Consider the following 17,950-nt stretch of genomic DNA (forward strand, 5'->3'; position numbering starts at 1 on the left):
CTACAGGAGGAATATAAATGTGTTTAATACAGCCCATGCTGAACTCATAGTAAATATATATTAGATATAATGTAGTGATTGATGTCGGATGGGTTTGTCAATATATCTGAATAATGATTAATCACAGTTACTAGTGTTTGTCTTTAATTATAATGATGGAAGTCAAAGGTCTAGGACTGTCTAGATAATCGAGTTAATCCAAATTAAATATTAATCAACTATCTCTGCTAAAGATAAACCTCAGTTATTCTATAACGCTTCAAATGATTTCAGTGCGATTTGATTCAGATGCAGTTTGATAAACTGAGATGTTGACTTAAAAAAAACGTAAATGCTGTAAACTATTAGCACACCTAGGCATGAAAAAGGCAAACTTTCCTCTGTTCTGTCGCGTGTCTCCCTCTGCTGTCGCGCAGTGTTACGGCAGCTGTCGCGCTGTTTTGCAGCAGTGTGGCATGAGCGCACGCTCTGCTTTCCGGCAGTGTGGCATGAGCGCACGCTCTGCTTTCCGGCAGTGTGGCAGTGCTGCTGGAGGAAGATGCCGAGGAAGATGTCTGAATCTCACGCCGAGGCGGGAAACGAGATGCCGAATAATAAAAAGCAGAAATTAAGCAGTGATGAAAACAGCAACCCCGATCTGTCAGGAGACGACAATGTAGGTGACCTGTGCTGTGAATGTGTTTAATGTGTGTTTGTGCGGTTTGTCTTTGTGTCTCAGGCGTGTCTCCTCAGGATCTGACTTGTGTTTTTATCTTATTCTACACAAACATGACTGTGTTATTGTCTAGGGATTGAGTTAGTGTGGTTTAATACAGAAGATGATGAAGAACAGCGACAGTGATGATAATATGTGAGGAGTTTATTTTCTGCTGCATCATGTGCTCTGACTCGATTACATGTGGATTCCGTGATTAATTTAGCTTTATTTGAAGTTTGACTGAATATTGCAGCACAAAACCCTGAAATCTGTCAAACACACACATACTCCAAAACAATCATTGACCTATAAAACGAGTAAAAATAGTTCAGATACAGGCAGCTTTGAAATCATGAACTCCGTGTGAGCGTCCCATGGATCATTAGAGGATATTAATATTAACAGGATATCCATTCATCACCAGTGTGAACTCCTGCAGGTCAGGATCCCTCTGTGACTGGATCAGCAGCATATTTTTTTAACCATTGGTCTTCCATAATAGCATGCATTTAGATCATTTAAGACCACTAATATAGCATGTCAGTACCATGGTAAAAATATGCAAGTCAGCTAATGAATGTAGCAGACGACAGTGATCAATTGTGTCAAAAGCTGGAGTGGAATCAACAAAAACAGCATGCATATCCATTTTGAGAGAGCTGTGAAGTGCTTCATGCCAGTGCTGCAGAATCTGAATCAAGGCAGTATCAGTCGATCTGTTCCTCATGAAGTGTCCTCCAGAATAGCATCTCTGAGGATTCCTTCAAACATGCTTTGCTCAGTCAGCTGTCTTTTAATATCCACAGCAGTTCCACAAGAAGCAGGGTGATTTCCAACAATTGTACCTATTGAACCAATATAATTTCTCCCAGGTTTCTAACTCCTTGGGCGAGGTCTGAGTCGTAGAATCCATTTAACTGCAGTATGTTCTTAGCTTCAGGAGCCAAAGGAGATGCACATCTTCTCAGACTACTTAAAAAAAATGTAAATCACTCAAATGTCCAGGTTGTGCCGTTGTAAGGAGAAGAGGGAAACAATTACTTGAAGATGTTTGCTCCGCGATAGTTTCCTATTATCCTCCCAGCTGTAGAAGAGTAGGCCGCATTACCAGGATCCATCCAAAATAAATCCATCCACATGTCCTAACTCCCAATTTAGTGACTTAATCATACAAATATATGATCTAGCTGTACATTTCCAAACTATATTAGGTTCAAATTGTTCAAAAAGCTAAAACAAAGCCGATTGCCAAGCAGCTCAACATTCATGCCACCTAGCTATCATCTCTGTCAGATGTCTCGTGTTGATTCTGTGATTGATCAGATGTCTGATGTTCTCAGGATGATGCGGTCAGCGTTGAAAGCGGCACGAACCCGGACCGGCCCGACACTCCTACAAACACAGCCAATGCCCCGGGCAGAAAGAGCTGGGGCAAAGGCAAGTGGAAGTCCAAGAAGTGCAAATATTCCTTCAAGTGTGTCAACAGTCTGAGGGTAAGTGAGCCTGTGGTGTTTCTGTAGTGTGCACTAGTGAGGACACTCTGACGGTGATGTGTGTGTCGTGCAGGAGGATCATGGGCAGCCGCTGTTCGGAGTGCAGTTCAACTGGCACAGCAAAGAAGGAGACCCCCTGGTGTTTGCAACCATCGGCAGCAACCGAGTGAGTGACACACACACACACACACACACTCACTCACTCACTCTCACACTCTCACACACATGCTCACACACTCACACATACACTCACTCACTCACTCTCACACACATGCTCACACACACTCACTCTCTCACACACACACACACACACACACACTCATGTCTCTGCAGATTTCCTCATGTGGGGTGTGTCTTGTTCTTGCAGGTCACTCTATATGAGTGTCACTCTCAAGGAGAGATCCGTCTGCTGCAGTCGTATGTAGATGCGGACGTATCCTTTTCAGACACAGTAAAAACCGTCAGACGGTTGGGTTTTATCTTGAAGTATGTGAGGTTATTCTGCAGATTTGGGCCAGTGTCTCTTGTTATTCCCTTGATTCTTGCGCTGTCTAGGCAGATGAGAACTTCTACACTTGTGCTTGGACCTTCGACTCTAGCACCAGTCACCCGCTGCTGGCTGTGGCCGGATCGCGTGGCATCATCCGCGTCATCAACCACATCACCATGCAGTGTGTCAAAGTGAGTCCAGACGCTCAGTTAATGTGGAATATGACCTGCATTAGTGCGTCTGCTGCTTCTCTAACCCGGTTTACGCTGATGTCTTCATGTCGTTTGCAGCATTATGTCGGCCATGGAAATGCTATCAACGAGCTCAAATTCCACCCGAGGGACCCGAACCTTCTGCTGTCAGTCAGTAAAGGTAAAGATCTCTGCTCTCACGGCGCACGGTCCGCTCAGAGCAGGTTGTTGATGGTTTGCCGTGTGTTTGTCAGATCACGCGCTGCGCCTCTGGAACGTTCAGACAGACACTCTGGTGGCCATCTTCGGAGGCATCGAGGGCCATCGCGACGAGGTCTTGAGCGCGGTGAGTGTAAAGTGATCGAGTATCCTGGCTGTTGTTGATCAGATTCAGTTTTTACTACATCTCGCAATACCTGCACTTCAAAAGAACCAAAGAATCATGTAAAACTCCGGTAAAGCTCGAGTTTATTTGTGCTGTTAGAACACAAAACTGTATAATATGTATGAACTAAACTGACCAACAATAAAATATTTTTTTCCCTCATTAACAAGTTCATTAATCGGGGACCTTTACGTTCACAAAAAAAATCTAATTTCTGCTATTGTAGGCTTATTTTGTAAATGTAATTTATAGACAAGTGCTTAATGCAAATGGACACATTTAAAAAAGCAGACTATTGTATTCGTCCATCTATGCAAATATATCTTTATAAAGACAAAAGAATTAGATTATATTTGCAAAGACTGATGATAGTAGGCTACACTTTTTCTCATCAACAATGACCTACAGAACAACTTTAAGCAAATATTGTAAAATCCTATCTAAAGGAATCCTGTTTTAAATGCAATAAAAAATAAAACACTTAAAAAGCCTTTGTGAGTACAGAAACAGTGCATGGTGACATTAGTCGTTGTGCTTTCAGGATTTTGACCTGCTTGGTGAGAAGATCATGTCCTGTGGGATGGATCACTCTCTGAAGCTGTGGAGGATCAACTCTGAGCGGATGCAGAAAGCCATCCGCGGTTCCTACGAGTATAACCCCAGCAAAACCAACCGGTGAGTCCTCGCCTCTCCTCCAGCGCTCTGCAGCTCTTCAGCAGTGCGTTCAGCTCGTCTCTCCTAAATACATTCACAGGCCTTTCGTGTCTCAGAAGATTCACTTCCCAGACTTCTCCACTCGAGACATTCACAGGAACTATGTGGACTGCGTCCGCTGGCTCGGCGATTTGATTCTTTCAAAGGTACTTTCTGCAGCACGAGACTCGGGGTTTAATACATCGTTATTAGTCTGGCTGTAATCATTTGTCGTGTGTTGTTTTGTAGTCGTGTGAAAATGCAATTGTGTGTTGGAAACCTGGGAAGATGGAAGACGACATCGACCACATCAAACCGAACGAGTCTAACGTGACGATCCTGGGCCGCTTCGATTACAGTCAGTGTGACATCTGGTACATGCGCTTCTCCATGGACTTCTGGCAGAAGGTTTGAGGCTCTTGATAGACATGTGAACTGAAAGTGACTGACAGTAGCGTTAGTACGAACATCAAGAGTGTGTATCTTCACCTCCGCAGATGTTAGCTCTTGGGAATCAAGTTGGCAAGCTGTATGTTTGGGACCTGGAAGTGGAGGATCCTCATAAAGCAAAGTAAGATTCCTGGTTTGAGCTGTCCTTGGCTCTGTATTTGTGCTTTATTTGAACTCTGCTTGTGTTGTGCTCAGGTGTACGACGCTCACGCTGCCCAAATGCACGTCTGCGATCAGACAGACCAGCTTCAGTCGGGACAGCGGTATTCTGATCGCGGTGTGTGACGATGCCTCGATCTGGCGCTGGGATCGTCTGCGCTGATCCTTCACTGCTCAAATCATCCATCGTCGGCTTCTGCTGTCTTTGCTTTTGTCTTTAGCTTTTTTCTTTGCCATTCTCTTGACTGACTTTAATAAAATCTATTTTTCTAACCAACTCCTTGCTGTTTTTCAAACCCATTCAAATGAAGCTGTTCAATTAAACCCAACACTTCTTTCCACACTGATGGTGATCAACAGGTATTTACTAATTCACCTGATTTCTTAAATTAAAACAGGAACATTTCAATCTTGTCGGGCAAAAAACTATTACTATTCGCTATTAGCTTTACTACTCGTCAAAATGTAAATGTATCTAATGTGCACTGACCTGTAATTACTGCTTGACTCTAATGCAAAAAAAGCACACGACTGATATATTTAGAAGTTAAAATGATATTTAGTGTTGCCAACTAGTTTTCAGGGGAAGTCGCTAAAGGAAGGTCTATTTGTTGCTAAATGAGGTTGTGATGTCATTAATCACGACGCTAAATCATCACTACATCAAAGCTCAGAAAAATTCTATTTTATACATTTTAATTTAGATTTGTTCATAAAGTAATATAAATGCATAATATAATATAAATATTTTTCAATTGAATTATTGAAAACGTACACATTTTTGAACGATTACAATGTAAGTTTTTTTTTTTTATTAGCTAGTAAACCAGTAAAACAATATTTTTAAGCAGTGTATTAGTAGTTACACTTTCAGAAGAGTCTGTAAAAATAGAGCACAATCTACTGTTAATATGAAGGATTTTCACCTGCATTTTTAATGATGCGTTGTATTCTGTGTGTTCAGGTTACAGCGGATAATATCCTGGGAAATTACTAGCATCTTTTCCATCTTTCTTACAGTGTTCTGACTGATCAACAATCACAGGAACAAGTTACTAACAAAGTGTTCATAAATAAACATTCAATTATTATTATGATTCAATTAAACAATTGCAAATATCAGCTAACTTAATTCAGGTGATGTGTGTACTGCTAGGCATCTTTGGTTTGCTCTTTTTTGTAATTTAAATGGTAAATGTGTGCCTTTTTATTGTTTGAGTCACTTATCAAAAGTTGCTAGGTGCTTTTGGAAGAAAGAGTTGCTAGGGTAGTCTGAAAAGTTGATCAATTTAGCAACAAAACTGCCAAGTTGATAACACTGAAAATGAGCTCTTCTGTTTTATAAAAATATAAAATACTAGTGTGATGATATTTGTGTTAAAGCTCTTCTTGATATTCCTGTCCCTGCAGCACAAAAGCAGTCATGAGTAACACAGGTATATCTGTAGCAATAACCAACAATACATTGTATGGATCAAAATTATACATTTCTCTTTTATGACAAAAATCATTAGGATATTAAGATCATGTTCCATGAAGATATTTAGTAAATTTCCTACTGTAAATATATCAAAACTTCATTTTTGATTAGTAATATGCATTGCTAAGAACTTCATTTGAACAACTTTAAAGGAGATTTTCTCAATATTTAGATTTTTTTGCTCCCTCAGATTCCAGATTTTCTAATAGTTGTATCTCAGACAAATATTGTCCTATCATAACAAACCATACACCAATGGAGAGATGATTTATTCAAATGCATATATCTCAATTTCGAAAAATGGACCCCTTCTGACTGGTTTTGTGCTCCAGGGTCACATTTATGTTAAACGTTGTGCATATACAATATTGCTAAACGTGGTGTGACGTCACACTTCGTTCGTTTTGGTGTTTTTGGATCGTCCAATCAGCGAAGCGCGCTGTGTTTTGTTTCCGGGTCAGGGGTCGCGCATGTCAGCTGCTGTCTGGAAGTTTCTAGCAGTCTCCTGTGAGCTGATGGTTGTGTTGCGGTCTGAGATCGACTGTTTCTGTACTAATCCTGGTGATGTTCGGATGTTTAGTCGCCGGCAGACTGGTGAGTGGATTCATATTCAGTCGCAACTTAACTTACCCACCCTGTCTTAACTAGTCTGATCATTAGCTGTTAGCCGAGGGCTAATGCGGATACAGGTTAGACCGATCTACGTCTTATTTAAACCGACTTCACATAGTTATCAGTCTTGAAGAAATGAGCGACTGAAAATAAACAATAGGACTATCACAGAAAATTCCAATGGTTTCCACTACAAACACCATTACAAACCATCAACTGTTAACCATTAAAACCATTAAAAATAGTTTTCTATAGTATGTTTTGGGACATATTCCATTAGGATTTATTGGTTTTAACAAGCCACCAATAGAAGGTGCCCGATTACCAGCAGAGACCCACAGGGTCCATCATATTCCCATTATAACCAGTAAAACCATTATAACCAGTACTATTCCCATCATAACCAGTAAAACCATTATAACCAGTACTATTCCCATCATAACCAGTAAAAGCATGACTAATTCTGTGACGGTGTGTGTTGTTCTCTCAGGTCCAGACGGACGCGCAGCAGGTCTCCTCTGATAAGTTCGTCTTTACTCTGCCGGACTATGAGAAGGTCAATCATGTGGTGGTCTTCATGCTGGGCACTGTGCCCTTCCCAGTGGGCATGGGTGGTGCTGTCTACTTCTCTTTCCCTGACCCTGCTGTCGGACAGGTGTGGCAGCTTTTAGGCTTCATAACCAACGAGAAACCCAGTGCCATGTTCAGAATCTCTGGTCTGAAAGCTGGTAAGAGAGTCCAGTCAAATCTTTTACAATCACAACAGATATTAAAACACGGGCGAATATCATTACAGAGGAAAATCCCATCAAACTCACACAGAAGTGTGGTTCAGTGCTGGGAGATACAAATAAAGTGTGTGTCCATCATTCAAGACTGTGGTCTGAAATCTGCTTTGACTGGTTCTGATTCTGGTAACCATCCATAATCGACCCGAATCTGAGCTAAAGTTGTATATTGTGTGTGTTCCAGCCTTAAAGTGTTGTGAGAGAGATTGTCCCTGAAGTGTGTGTCTGTGTGTACTGGTGTGTGTGTGCGTGTGTGTGTGTGTGAGAGAGAGAGAGAGAGAGTGTGTTTGTGTGTGTGTCTGTGTGTACTGGTGTGTGTGTGTGCGTGTGTGTGTGTGTGTGTGTGTGTGTGTGTGTGTATGTGTATGTGCATGTTTATGTGGTTTATGAGGACACAAATGTGTATAATGATATGGGTATGACAGAGGTATTACAATATGAAGGTGGTTTATGAGGACACTGCCTATGTCCCCGTAATTCAAAAGGCTTAAAAAACATACTAAATGGTGTTTTTTTGAAAATCTAAAAATGCACAAAGTCTCCTGTGAGGCTAAGTTTAGGTGTAGGGTTGGTGTAGGGCAATAGCACACACAGTTTGTTCAGTATAAAAACCAATAGTCCCCATAAACCACAAAAACCAACATGTGTGTGTGTTTTTTAAATGTGTGTCTGTGTGTGTGTGTGTGTGTGTGTGTGTGTGTGTGTACTGATATGTGTCTGTGTGTGTGTGTGTGTGTGTGTGTTTCAGGTGAGGGTGGAGCTCATCCGTTTGGTATGATGGCCATCAGTGCTCCATCAGTGGCTCAGGTTGGAGTTTCTATTGAATCATTGGAGCTGCTTGCACAGCAAACACCGGTCTCTACTTCAGCTGTTTCCACAGTGGACTCCTTCACACAGGTAACACACACCTACAGACTTATCAGCCTCCTTACTTACCTTTTGGGTCTTCAGTCTTTTCTGTTCATAGTAGTGATGAATGATTTTTAGATTACATACCACACCCTTTAAAATTTAAAGTTTTTGTGATTTATGAGGATAAAAATGATCTAAATATATGTTTACATTTGAAAGACAATTTAAGGCATGAAGTAATATTATAACAGTGACATTTATAAAATAGATAGTTCCAGTCTTGGCCACTGATTATATATAAGCTAAAATACAGACCTGGCAGATCGTGGCACTGCTTGTTGATATCAGTCGTACTAAAGGCATTCTTTTATTTGCACTTTTCCAGTTTATTCCAGTCAGACTTCTGTGTGGTCACGAGTGGTTTGAAGGGTCAGATCAAGACTGCAGTGACCTGCTCACAGAGAGCTGTTAATATCACTGTGGGGTCAGGAGCTCTCCTGCGGCTGCTTTATAACTCTGTTGTCTATTTCTCAGTTCACGCAGAAGATGCTGGAGAGCCTGTACAACTTCACCTCATCTTTCGCGCTGTCCCAGTCACAGATGACACCGAACCCTTCAGAGATGTATGTTCCTGCCAGCTCCATCCTCAAATGGTGAGTGATGTTTTGAGGCGAAGCGACATGAATAATGAGTGTTTGTTTGTGTTTCGAGTCATTGTACTGTCCTCCTCACAGGTATGAAAACTTTCAGAGGAGAATGATGCAGAATCCAAACTTCTGGAAGACGTGACATACTGGCGTTGTGTTTTTAACAGTTTGATACACTATTTCATGAAGAAGACTTTATTTCATTTAATATTCTGTTTTAATTTCCATGATGTTTCACCTGATCAAGGGACTTTTTCTCATGAATATTGCCTGGCACATCGTTCATTTATTTGGTGAAAATGTTTTATATAACATGCTGAAGTCATAGTAAATAAAATCTTTTGTTGATGCATGTTTTATTAGTCACGTTTATTTTTTCCATACTTTACAGAAATGTGTGTTTCAGTGTCTTTATGCAGCTTAACAGGAAAGATGCTTTAATGTCTTTCGTGTCGTCAGTGAGCAGCCAAATGAGGAAAACCCTCTGTAAGATGTTCAGGAGCCATCCTCCTCTGGCAGCAAATTCATGTCCAAATAACATTCATATTTAATTCTCTGATAAGTGTAGTACTTGTCTTTTATTGGACCGGCCACATGATGCAGTTCTCTAAGGCATCAGCAAGGCACTGGTTACAACTTCAGAGCATAAGGATAAAGTCTGTCAATTATACAAGTCCATTCATGATTGATTGAAAAATAAAAACTCACAAAATGATTATCATCATCATCATCATCATCTAGTCGGTGCAGATTCTGTTCTATTATTTCTTTCAACTTAACTTTTTAATGTAATCTAATATTTGTAGGTACCCTGGTGAATTCAGCAACACATCAGTCCTGTAGCCTCGAGTGCTGAAGGTGCTTCAAGATTCACACAATATAACATGAATAAAAGTTCTATTTTAAGGCAAGGACAGCTGAATTTAGCTAGTTATGTTTGAATAGTGATTTCACCGTATTTATTGTAGTAATGAGTATCAGTATTTCCAGTAGTAATGTGTATCTATATTTACTGTAGTAACGAGTATCAGTATTATCTATAGTAATGTGTATCTTTATTGTAGTAATGTGTCAGTATTTCCCTATAGTAACGAGTGTATTTACTGTAGTATCAGTATTTCCTGTAGTAACAAGTGTATTTACTGTAGTATCAGTAGTAACGAGTGTCTTTACTGTAGTATCAGTATCTCCTGTAGTAACGAGTGTCTTTACTGTAGTATCAGTAGTAACGAGTGTCTTTACTGTAGTATTAGTATTTCCTGTAGTAACGAGTGTCTTTACTGTAGTATCAGTAGTAACGAGTGTCTTTACTGTAGTATCAGTATCTCCTGTAGTAACGAGTGTCTTTACTGTAGTATCAGTAGTAACGAGTGTCTTTACTGTAGTATTAGTATTTCCTGTAGTAACGAGTGTCTTTACTGTAGTATCAGTAGTAACGAGTGTCTTTACTGTAGTATCAGTATTTCCCGTAGTAACGAGTGTATTTACTGTAGTATCAGTAGTAACGAGTGTCTTTACTGTAGTATCAGTATCTCCTGTAGTAACGAGTGTCTTTACTGTACTATCAGTAGTAACGAGTGTCTTTACTGTAGTATCAGTATTTCCTGTAGTAACGAGTGTCTTTACTGTAGAATCAGTATATCATGTAGTAACGAGTGTCTTTACTGTAGTATCAGTAGTAACGAGTGTCTTTACTGTAGTATCAGTATTTCCTGTAGTAACTAGTGTCTTTACTGTAGTATCAGTATTTCCTGTAGTAACCACGAGTGTATTTACTGTAGTATCAGTATTTCCTGTAGTAACGAGTGTATTTACTGTAGTATCAGTATTTCCTGTAGTAACCAGTGTATTTACTGTAGTATCAGTATTTCCTGTAGTAACGAGTGTCTTTACTGTAGTATCAGTATTTACTGTAGTAACGAGTGTATTTACTGTAGTATCAGTATTTCCTGTAGTAACGAGTGTCTTTACTGTAGTATCAGTATTTACTGTAGTAACCAGTGTATTTACTGTAGTATCAGTATTTCCTGTAGTAACGAGTACTGTAGTATCAGTATTTCCCATAGTAACGAGTACTGTAGTATCAGTATTTCCTATAGTAACGAGTGTCTTTACTGTAGTATCAGTATTTCCACCAGTGTCTTTACTGTAGTATCAGTATTTACTGTGGTAACAATTGTCTTTACTGTAGTATCAGTATTTCCTGTAGTAACCAGTGTATTTACTGTAGTATCAGTATTTCCTATAGTAACAAGTGTATTTACTGTAGTAGCATTTCCCGTAGTAACGAGTGTCTTTACTGTAGTATCAGTATTTCCCGTAGTAACGAGTACTGTATTATCAGTATTTCCTATAGTAAGTGTCTTTACTGTAGTATCAGTATTTCCACCAGTGTCTTTACTGTAGTATCAGTATTTACTGTAGTAACGAGTGTCTTTACTGTAGTATCAGTATTTCCACCAGTGTCTTTACTGTAGTATCAGTATTTCCTGTAGTAACGCTGTTGGGAGGCGCTTCTATAGCAACAGATCACAAGCACAAAGTGATGCATCTGGACATATATTAGCCGTAGCACCAGTTATTCTGGACCTGCACGAATGTGCTAACGAGTGTGTAAACTGAAGTGTTTGCTTGCGGATTTTTGTCATGCTTCAAATCCCAAAGTCAGAATATGAGCGCAATCATCTGTCGAGACTTTCTGACGACGGTAAGTGATATTCTAACTAATCAGAACTACTGGATTAACCATAACTAATGTCTGAAACACAATCACACGTCTGCATCGAGCATGCCAGTCATATTACTCGCATCTGTTTCATTCCCCACAGATATCGATCATATTTGGTCGCTCGTGTCGTGTTTTATTGAGCAGCAGATGTTCATGCGAAAGGTGCGAATGTGCATTAAGTTCATCTGTTGATTTTTCTGTTTGTAAACGTGAATAATAGCGTGTTCATTCGGTTATGGTGTGTTTTAGGGGGTTTATATCTTCGGTTTAGGGACTTTCACCTTCTGCCAGCAGAAACTCAACCTCGGGAACAAACATATTCTCAAACAGAGACCTGTTTTCATCCTGTCAGAGAAACTCTCTCAGTATTATGGATTTAAACAGATCAAACCACAGGCTACAGGTCAGAACAACGACTGCTGTTCATTTATGAACATTTACACAGCACAGAAGATTAGATTCTCATGATCCACACCTGATCTAAAGGTTTCTCAGATGTCATGAATGTCTCCTCAGGTGTTCCTGTGGTGCCGCTCAACTTCTCGGCCCTGAGCGCCGAGGGCCCGTTCCAGAGAGACGCGGTGGAGAGATGTGTGCGAGAAACCCTTCTCCTGCTGCTCCGTGCCGCAGCCACACGACCGTCCGTCTCTCATGCTTTTCCTGGGATCGGAGTCCTGACTTTCCAGCAAAGCCGAGTCAAGATGCTGTTCTGCCGTGACTTCATCTCAGCCTTAGACGGCTCTGGGAAACTTTCCTCCGCTTTAGCCAGCGTCAGTCAGAGCGAGCGAGACTTCAGTGTGTTTGAACCTGGTGCAATATGTTTAATTAGACTCTGTTGATTTGCAGAGACCTGAATCGAGGAGCTCTAGAGAATCTGAGAGATCTGTGACCTTCAACAGCGCCACGCTTCCCAGAATACCTGCAGGAGAACCTCTGAGAAAACAGCTGCAGACTGATGAAGATGATGATGATGGATGGGGTTTGTCATAAGGAGATCTGTGGTCATGCTGACAGTTTGAGTAAATATGGTAGTTCTGTACTGTTCTGTGTTAGACTCAATCTCATCTCATTATATCTGCAGCAGAGAAGCATCAGCCGGCGGACAGAGCGACTCCGACTGACCTCACAGACGGCCCGGAGGACACACGTCCAGCAAACACTGACAGGTAGATTCCAGCTGAATACAATGAAGATCCAGCAGACACCAACATGAATTATAAATATTGTCATTATAACCACTGAATTAAAAACCTAAATTTAAATACATTCCTTATCATACCAGAAATAGTTCAGTCTTGGTTAAAAATCCTCCTGGGTGGGAAACCAGTTAAACATCTCAGAATTTCCAGGCTCTTTCCTCATGAGGTGATTTGTGTTCATTCAGAGTTGCCTAACAGCATCACGAGTGATGAAAGATGTGTCACATGACCCTCTCAAAGACACTTATGTTACCGTACCATTCACGGGAACTCTGTGTGTGTCATCAGACCATTAGAGTCGGTCAAACCCTGGAGCTCTGCAGGAGAAAGTTGTGTTCAGTTGATGAAACGTGAGCTTTACCCAGCAGTGAATGCAGTCTGTCAGCGGCGCTCATCTCACATTAAACATGCAGCACCGCATCTGACTGAACAGACTGAGCTTCAGATTTGGGTTTATGAATGAATGTTTACTTTATCTGACCTGGGGTCTTATGGTAAAATCCTCTACCATTAATCCTCTATCATTAACCCGTTTAATCACAAAAAATTTTCAGACATGAAAACATCCAGATGATTTGTCATTAGTAATTTGAAATAATCAATAATTATTTTTTGAAAATATTTTGGAAAAGTGTGTGAAAAATAGTGTTTTATGGTCTTTCACAATTGTGACCGGTGGAATAATGTGTGTACTGAATTAACATATTTCTGTAGTCATAAAAATAGTTATATATCTCAGCCCAGCTATTTTAAACAGTTTGATCATATTCTAGGGTTACTTTTATGCATAAAAACCCTTAAACAATATTGATAGGAACACTGAGATAAAATACAAAAAAATACAACCATCTACGTTTTTCAAAATTGTTACTTTTTTGTCACATATATCATAAAATTGTTATATTAGTGCTACCAGTGTTACAACATCAATATTGTAACTTATTTGTAACATTTGAACTTTTAATTTAGTGCAACATTTTAGTGTAATTTTCACTAACAACTGCATCTGGATTTATATTGTATTCCTAAATTCACTGTTATCCCAGCGGTCACTATTGTGACCATCAACATGTTTACTCACTCTATGACCACACTCAACAAAACTCAATATATGTGAGAATTCATATATTAATACTAGACACATTAAAGATCATGTGTGCCAAAAATCTGTGTCATATCTTTATGTTAACATACTTTACTAGTCTTTTGTTTCGGAGCTTTGATGCAGTCATCATCTTCATGACGTGACACAATCTGCTCTAATCATGTGAAACTGCACATATTTAATTGAGACCCTTTATTTTTTCCATATTTGCAGGAAGTGCACTAAAACATCAGTCAGTAAGGTTTTTAGAGCTTTACAAATGACGGTCACTATTGTGACTGGTGTGATTAAACTGGTTAAAATCTGTTATTAAGTCACTGTAACAGCTGTGTTCTGTGTCGACCGCTCTCCTCCTGCTTCTTCAACAGTTTCTGTATGTAACTGGTTCTAAATGAAGAATACATGAGTGTTAGATCATCAAATCTGAGATTTCTCTGTCTTAAACACAGAGGCCTATCACAGCCAGCAGGCGGCGCTCTCAGCATCACGACAGGAAAGAGAAGCTCTGCAGATGAGAGTGTGATGTGCTGTGACCACAGACGGGCCGGACAGGTGAGCCTTCATCACATCTGTTCCTCTTTCAGCCCTTGAGATCAGGTTCAGGCTCGTTGAGACGTGGATGTGGTGTGCGTCGCAGGAGCTGTGTTACGTCTGCATGCAGCGAGCGCAGAGAAACCTTCCTTTATACCCGTCTGATGAGAGGAGCAGAGCCGAGCGAGAGCAAGAGCGAGTGTTAATGCTTCGAGAACATCAGAGAGACCTGCAGTACTTCCAGAAAGAAGAGGTGCCTAAACTCACACACTTGTTTACTGAATGACTCGTTTCAATAAGAATATCACATTATCAGACTGTATTGGACCTGACAGAAGAAACTGTGAGCGCAACACTTAGCATGACAGATGCAGTGATCAGGTGTGTTTCCATCACTGACAGACGGACAGACAGAAGAAGCGGGAGGACAGTCAGAAGCTGGCGGCGTTTAATCTGGCCGCTGCAGAAGCTCAGAGATGCAGGAAAGCGCAGGCATCCAGCCAATCAGATGTGAGTCTAAACGCCGCTCAGGCTTCTGCTGGATCTGAGTGTGTTTAGTTGTTTTTCTGGTCATGTGACGCGTGTGTTTTTAGGGCTCATGCATCTTTGCGGGTCGAGCCTGCAGCGCAGACCGTCTGCCGCAGCAGAGGATCTACATGCAGCAGCTGATGCTGGAAGCTGCCAGACGCAGACGGACACAGACGCAGACGCAGACGGAGCAACAGCAGCTGGACAGACTTCATCTGCTGCAGCTCTCTGAAGAGTGAGCATCTCATCGCAGCGCTGTGTGAACGTGTGTTTATGATGATGGTGTGATTGTATGTGCTTGTTCTGTGATGTTTGCATCAGGATCGCATTAGAAAGATCTCAGCAGCTTCTTGAGAAACACGAGATGGCCAAGAAGTACCGAAAGGCACTTGAAGCACAAGTGAGTGACTTTAGTTCGTTTCTCATTTGGGATCAGTTGGGTCAATTATGGGTCTTTATCTCATGAATGAAGCAGCGCTGCATGTTTGGCACAAGATTTATATGTCATAAATCAATAGACATGCAGATGATTCTTAATGCTCTGATTTAGGATATCTCAAGCTTATTTCCACACAGTTTTGAATTTGATTTTTATTTGTGTATTGAATTATCTCACTCTTAAGTTGTTTCATCAGGAACCAGATGAGTCCTCTGCACAATCTGACTTTGTTGCAGTCTAGAATTAAACTGCTGGTATTGTCTGGCCAGAGGAGAACGGCACACTATTTCCCATTTTTAATACTGTAAAGCTGCTTTGACACAATCTGCATTGTAAAAAGCACTATATAAATAATGGTGACTTGACTAGACTTGTTTCAAAGCAGCTTTACAGAAAAGTGTGTCTTAATGTCTTAAAGCACCTGGTGAAGAAAAAAATCTCTCCGCGTTTGGACGCGCGGCCCGTGTTTGGACTGATGGACTCCAGTCCGGCAGCTTTAGCGGAGCAGAGACAGAGAGCGCAGAACATCTCTGAAGAGCTGATGAATACAGCCAACCACAGGAGGAGAGAAACGCTGGAGAAACGCTTGAACGAGCAGAAGAGAGAGAGAGAAATGATGCAGAGAGACCTCAAAGAGTGAGTAACAACAACCAGCAGACAAGCATGTGACAAGCATTAACCCTAAAGAGAAGAACACGTTCTTGTCGTTTGGGCCTGATGTGCATGTGTCTCAGAACTGAGTGGAATGGGTAACATCTCTTTGGCAGAATGTTAGACGAGCGAATCCGTCGCTACGAGAAGCTGTGTCTCCTGCGGGCCGCGTGCAAGGAGAGCTGGCAGCGCAGCGCCGACCTCAAACACCAGCGAGACCGAGAGGAGCTGAACAGCCGGAGGTACGAGGAACAAACTGATGATTAGATAAATGTATAGATGGAGGATCGACTGTGGGGACGAGAGAAGAAGAGAGATGTCATGATGAGCGAGAGCCAGAGTTTCTGTAATCCTGATGATGTTTCTGCTGTTTCCTTCAGGTTCGGTGGTCAAACTCTGACAGAACAACTCGGAAAATATGAGCGATGCAGTCAATGCAAACGCAGCACTGCCAACCGTGGCGAGAGCAACGTCTTCAGAGACACCAATTATGTGTCTGGAGCTCGATTGATGCTGTAGACCTCAGATAATATAGATGAGCAAAATAAGTGTACGCTTTTTATATGAAGTATATGTAAGCATTACATTTACATGTTTAACAAGTTCAGTGTTGGGGGCAACGCATTACAAGTAAGGTGAGTTACGTAAGAATATTACTATATGTTTTTATATGTTAAACAACACAAATGTATCTAATCCCATTTTATTAACCGATGTCTTGCTGCTGACCTCTGATGATCCAGGTCAACTATACTAATAAGCAAAAATGAGTTTTGGATAAACTAACAATTGTGCTTCATTGTTTCTTTATTGCTGAAGAGTGTTGAAGCTTCTTCTCCTGCGTTCTACTGTACAGACGTGGATTTACTCTTCCTTCAGCCTGAGGTTTATTCATTACACTTTTTAGTGTAAAAGGGCTTTTACATTTGCTCTGAATACAACTTCTTGTATTAAAAACAATCAAGCCCTGCTCATATTTAAAAAGTAACGTAACGCATTAACGGACTTTCCATAAAAACTTTTCCTGGTTTCTCCCAAGGGTTTTTTCTCCATTCTGTCACCGATGCAGTTTAGGTTCCTCTGGCTTGCTTAGTTGGGGACAGACACTTCATTTCCAGCGATATCGTCGACTTGATTGCACAGATACTGTTTAAACTGAACTGAGCTGGACGACGCGATCACTGAATTCAATAATGAAATGCCTTTAACTGAAAATTGAGTGTTTAATCTTGTCATTTTACATTATTGACACTATTTTCCTATTTTGATATTGTGCAGTTGCTTTGACACAATCTGTATTGTTAAAAGCGCTATATTAATAAAGGTGACTTGACTTGACTTCATTTGGCATAATTTACACAGAGATGAATCACATAGTGTTTATTCTTCAGCACTGATTTCATCACAGAATATCATTTCAGCATCAGTGAAGATGAGAATGCGACGTGAATGTGCAGCAGATGCAGGTTTTGTAGGAATTAGAATGTTAAGTCTATCTTTAAAGGACTGTGGAAGGGATCACTCGCCCTGGTGGGCTGGTCAGAACCCAGGAACTCAGTCAACAACAGTTCTTTTCCTTTATGACTTTACTGTGCACTGGAGCATGTAATAGGTGTGGTCTGTACAGAGATAACAAACACAAAGTAAATAATACAGACTTTAAATCCAATAATTTCCCAATTCAATAACAAATGACATTACTGTCAATATTACTGGAATTAAATGAAATACTACAACTCAACGAATTGGCATATTAGCATCTGAATAGGCCATTTAACCGCATAATCTTCATTAACACTTATACTTGCGATTCCCAATAGACATATGAACTA

The 17,950-nt window shown here is 40.6% G+C and overlaps 3 protein-coding genes across 3 annotated transcripts; all 3 read left to right on the plus strand.

Moving 5' to 3' along the window:
• Positions 1-471: 471 nt before the first annotated feature.
• Positions 472-4,833, plus strand: LOC306872518 (polycomb protein eed). The gene is made up of 12 exons (XM_079421119.1): positions 472-655; positions 2,038-2,190; positions 2,264-2,356; positions 2,558-2,623; positions 2,746-2,871; positions 2,971-3,052; positions 3,126-3,217; positions 3,798-3,931; positions 4,011-4,116; positions 4,199-4,357; positions 4,447-4,520; positions 4,595-4,833. Exons 1-12 carry the CDS (start codon positions 539-541, stop codon positions 4,719-4,721), a joined length of 1,329 nt encoding a protein of 442 aa, XP_079277245.1. The 5' UTR covers positions 472-538; the 3' UTR covers positions 4,722-4,833.
• Positions 4,834-6,492: 1,659 nt separating this feature from the next.
• LOC306872457 (protein Hikeshi-like) lies at positions 6,493-9,666 on the plus strand. Its single transcript, XM_079421020.1, has 5 exons — positions 6,493-6,632; positions 7,141-7,378; positions 8,187-8,335; positions 8,825-8,943; positions 9,025-9,666. The coding sequence occupies exons 1-5, from the start codon at positions 6,603-6,605 to the stop codon at positions 9,077-9,079; spliced, it is 591 nt and encodes a 196-aa protein (XP_079277146.1). The 5' UTR covers positions 6,493-6,602; the 3' UTR covers positions 9,080-9,666.
• A 1,797-nt stretch (positions 9,667-11,463) lies between these two features.
• LOC306872652 (coiled-coil domain-containing protein 81-like) lies at positions 11,464-17,478 on the plus strand. Its single transcript, XM_079421318.1, has 14 exons — positions 11,464-11,644; positions 11,766-11,827; positions 11,915-12,068; positions 12,182-12,435; positions 12,512-12,644; positions 12,747-12,831; positions 14,419-14,521; positions 14,607-14,753; positions 14,903-15,010; positions 15,094-15,263; positions 15,350-15,428; positions 15,886-16,103; positions 16,235-16,360; positions 16,499-17,478. Exons 1-14 carry the CDS (start codon positions 11,584-11,586, stop codon positions 16,635-16,637), a joined length of 1,839 nt encoding a protein of 612 aa, XP_079277444.1. The 5' UTR covers positions 11,464-11,583; the 3' UTR covers positions 16,638-17,478.
• The last annotated feature ends 472 nt before the right edge of the window (positions 17,479-17,950 follow it).

This window comes from Barbus barbus, assembly GCF_936440315.1.
Source record: "Barbus barbus genome assembly, chromosome: 7".
Lineage (NCBI taxonomy): Eukaryota > Metazoa > Chordata > Actinopteri > Cypriniformes > Cyprinidae > Barbus > Barbus barbus.

Coding starts and splice junctions, on each gene's coding strand:
- LOC306872457 (XM_079421020.1), top strand. CDS start 6,603: ATGTTCGGATGTTTAGTCGCCGGCAGACTG. Junction 6,633..7,140: donor GTTTAGTCGCCGGCAGACTG/GTGAGTGGATTC, acceptor TTGTTCTCTCAG/GTCCAGACGGACGCGCAGCA. Junction 8,336..8,824: donor CAGTGGACTCCTTCACACAG/GTAACACACACC, acceptor TCTATTTCTCAG/TTCACGCAGAAGATGCTGGA.
- LOC306872652 (XM_079421318.1), top strand. CDS start 11,584: ATGCTTCAAATCCCAAAGTCAGAATATGAGCGCAATCATCTGTCGAGA. Junction 12,436..12,511: donor TTTCCTCCGCTTTAGCCAGC/GTCAGTCAGAGC, acceptor GTTGATTTGCAG/AGACCTGAATCGAGGAGCTC. Junction 16,361..16,498: donor GAGGAGCTGAACAGCCGGAG/GTACGAGGAACA, acceptor TGTTTCCTTCAG/GTTCGGTGGTCAAACTCTGA.
- LOC306872518 (XM_079421119.1), top strand. CDS start 539: ATGCCGAGGAAGATGTCTGAATCTCACGCCGAGGCGGGAAACGAGATG. Junction 3,053..3,125: donor TCTGCTGTCAGTCAGTAAAG/GTAAAGATCTCT, acceptor TGTGTTTGTCAG/ATCACGCGCTGCGCCTCTGG. Junction 4,521..4,594: donor GAGGATCCTCATAAAGCAAA/GTAAGATTCCTG, acceptor TGTTGTGCTCAG/GTGTACGACGCTCACGCTGC.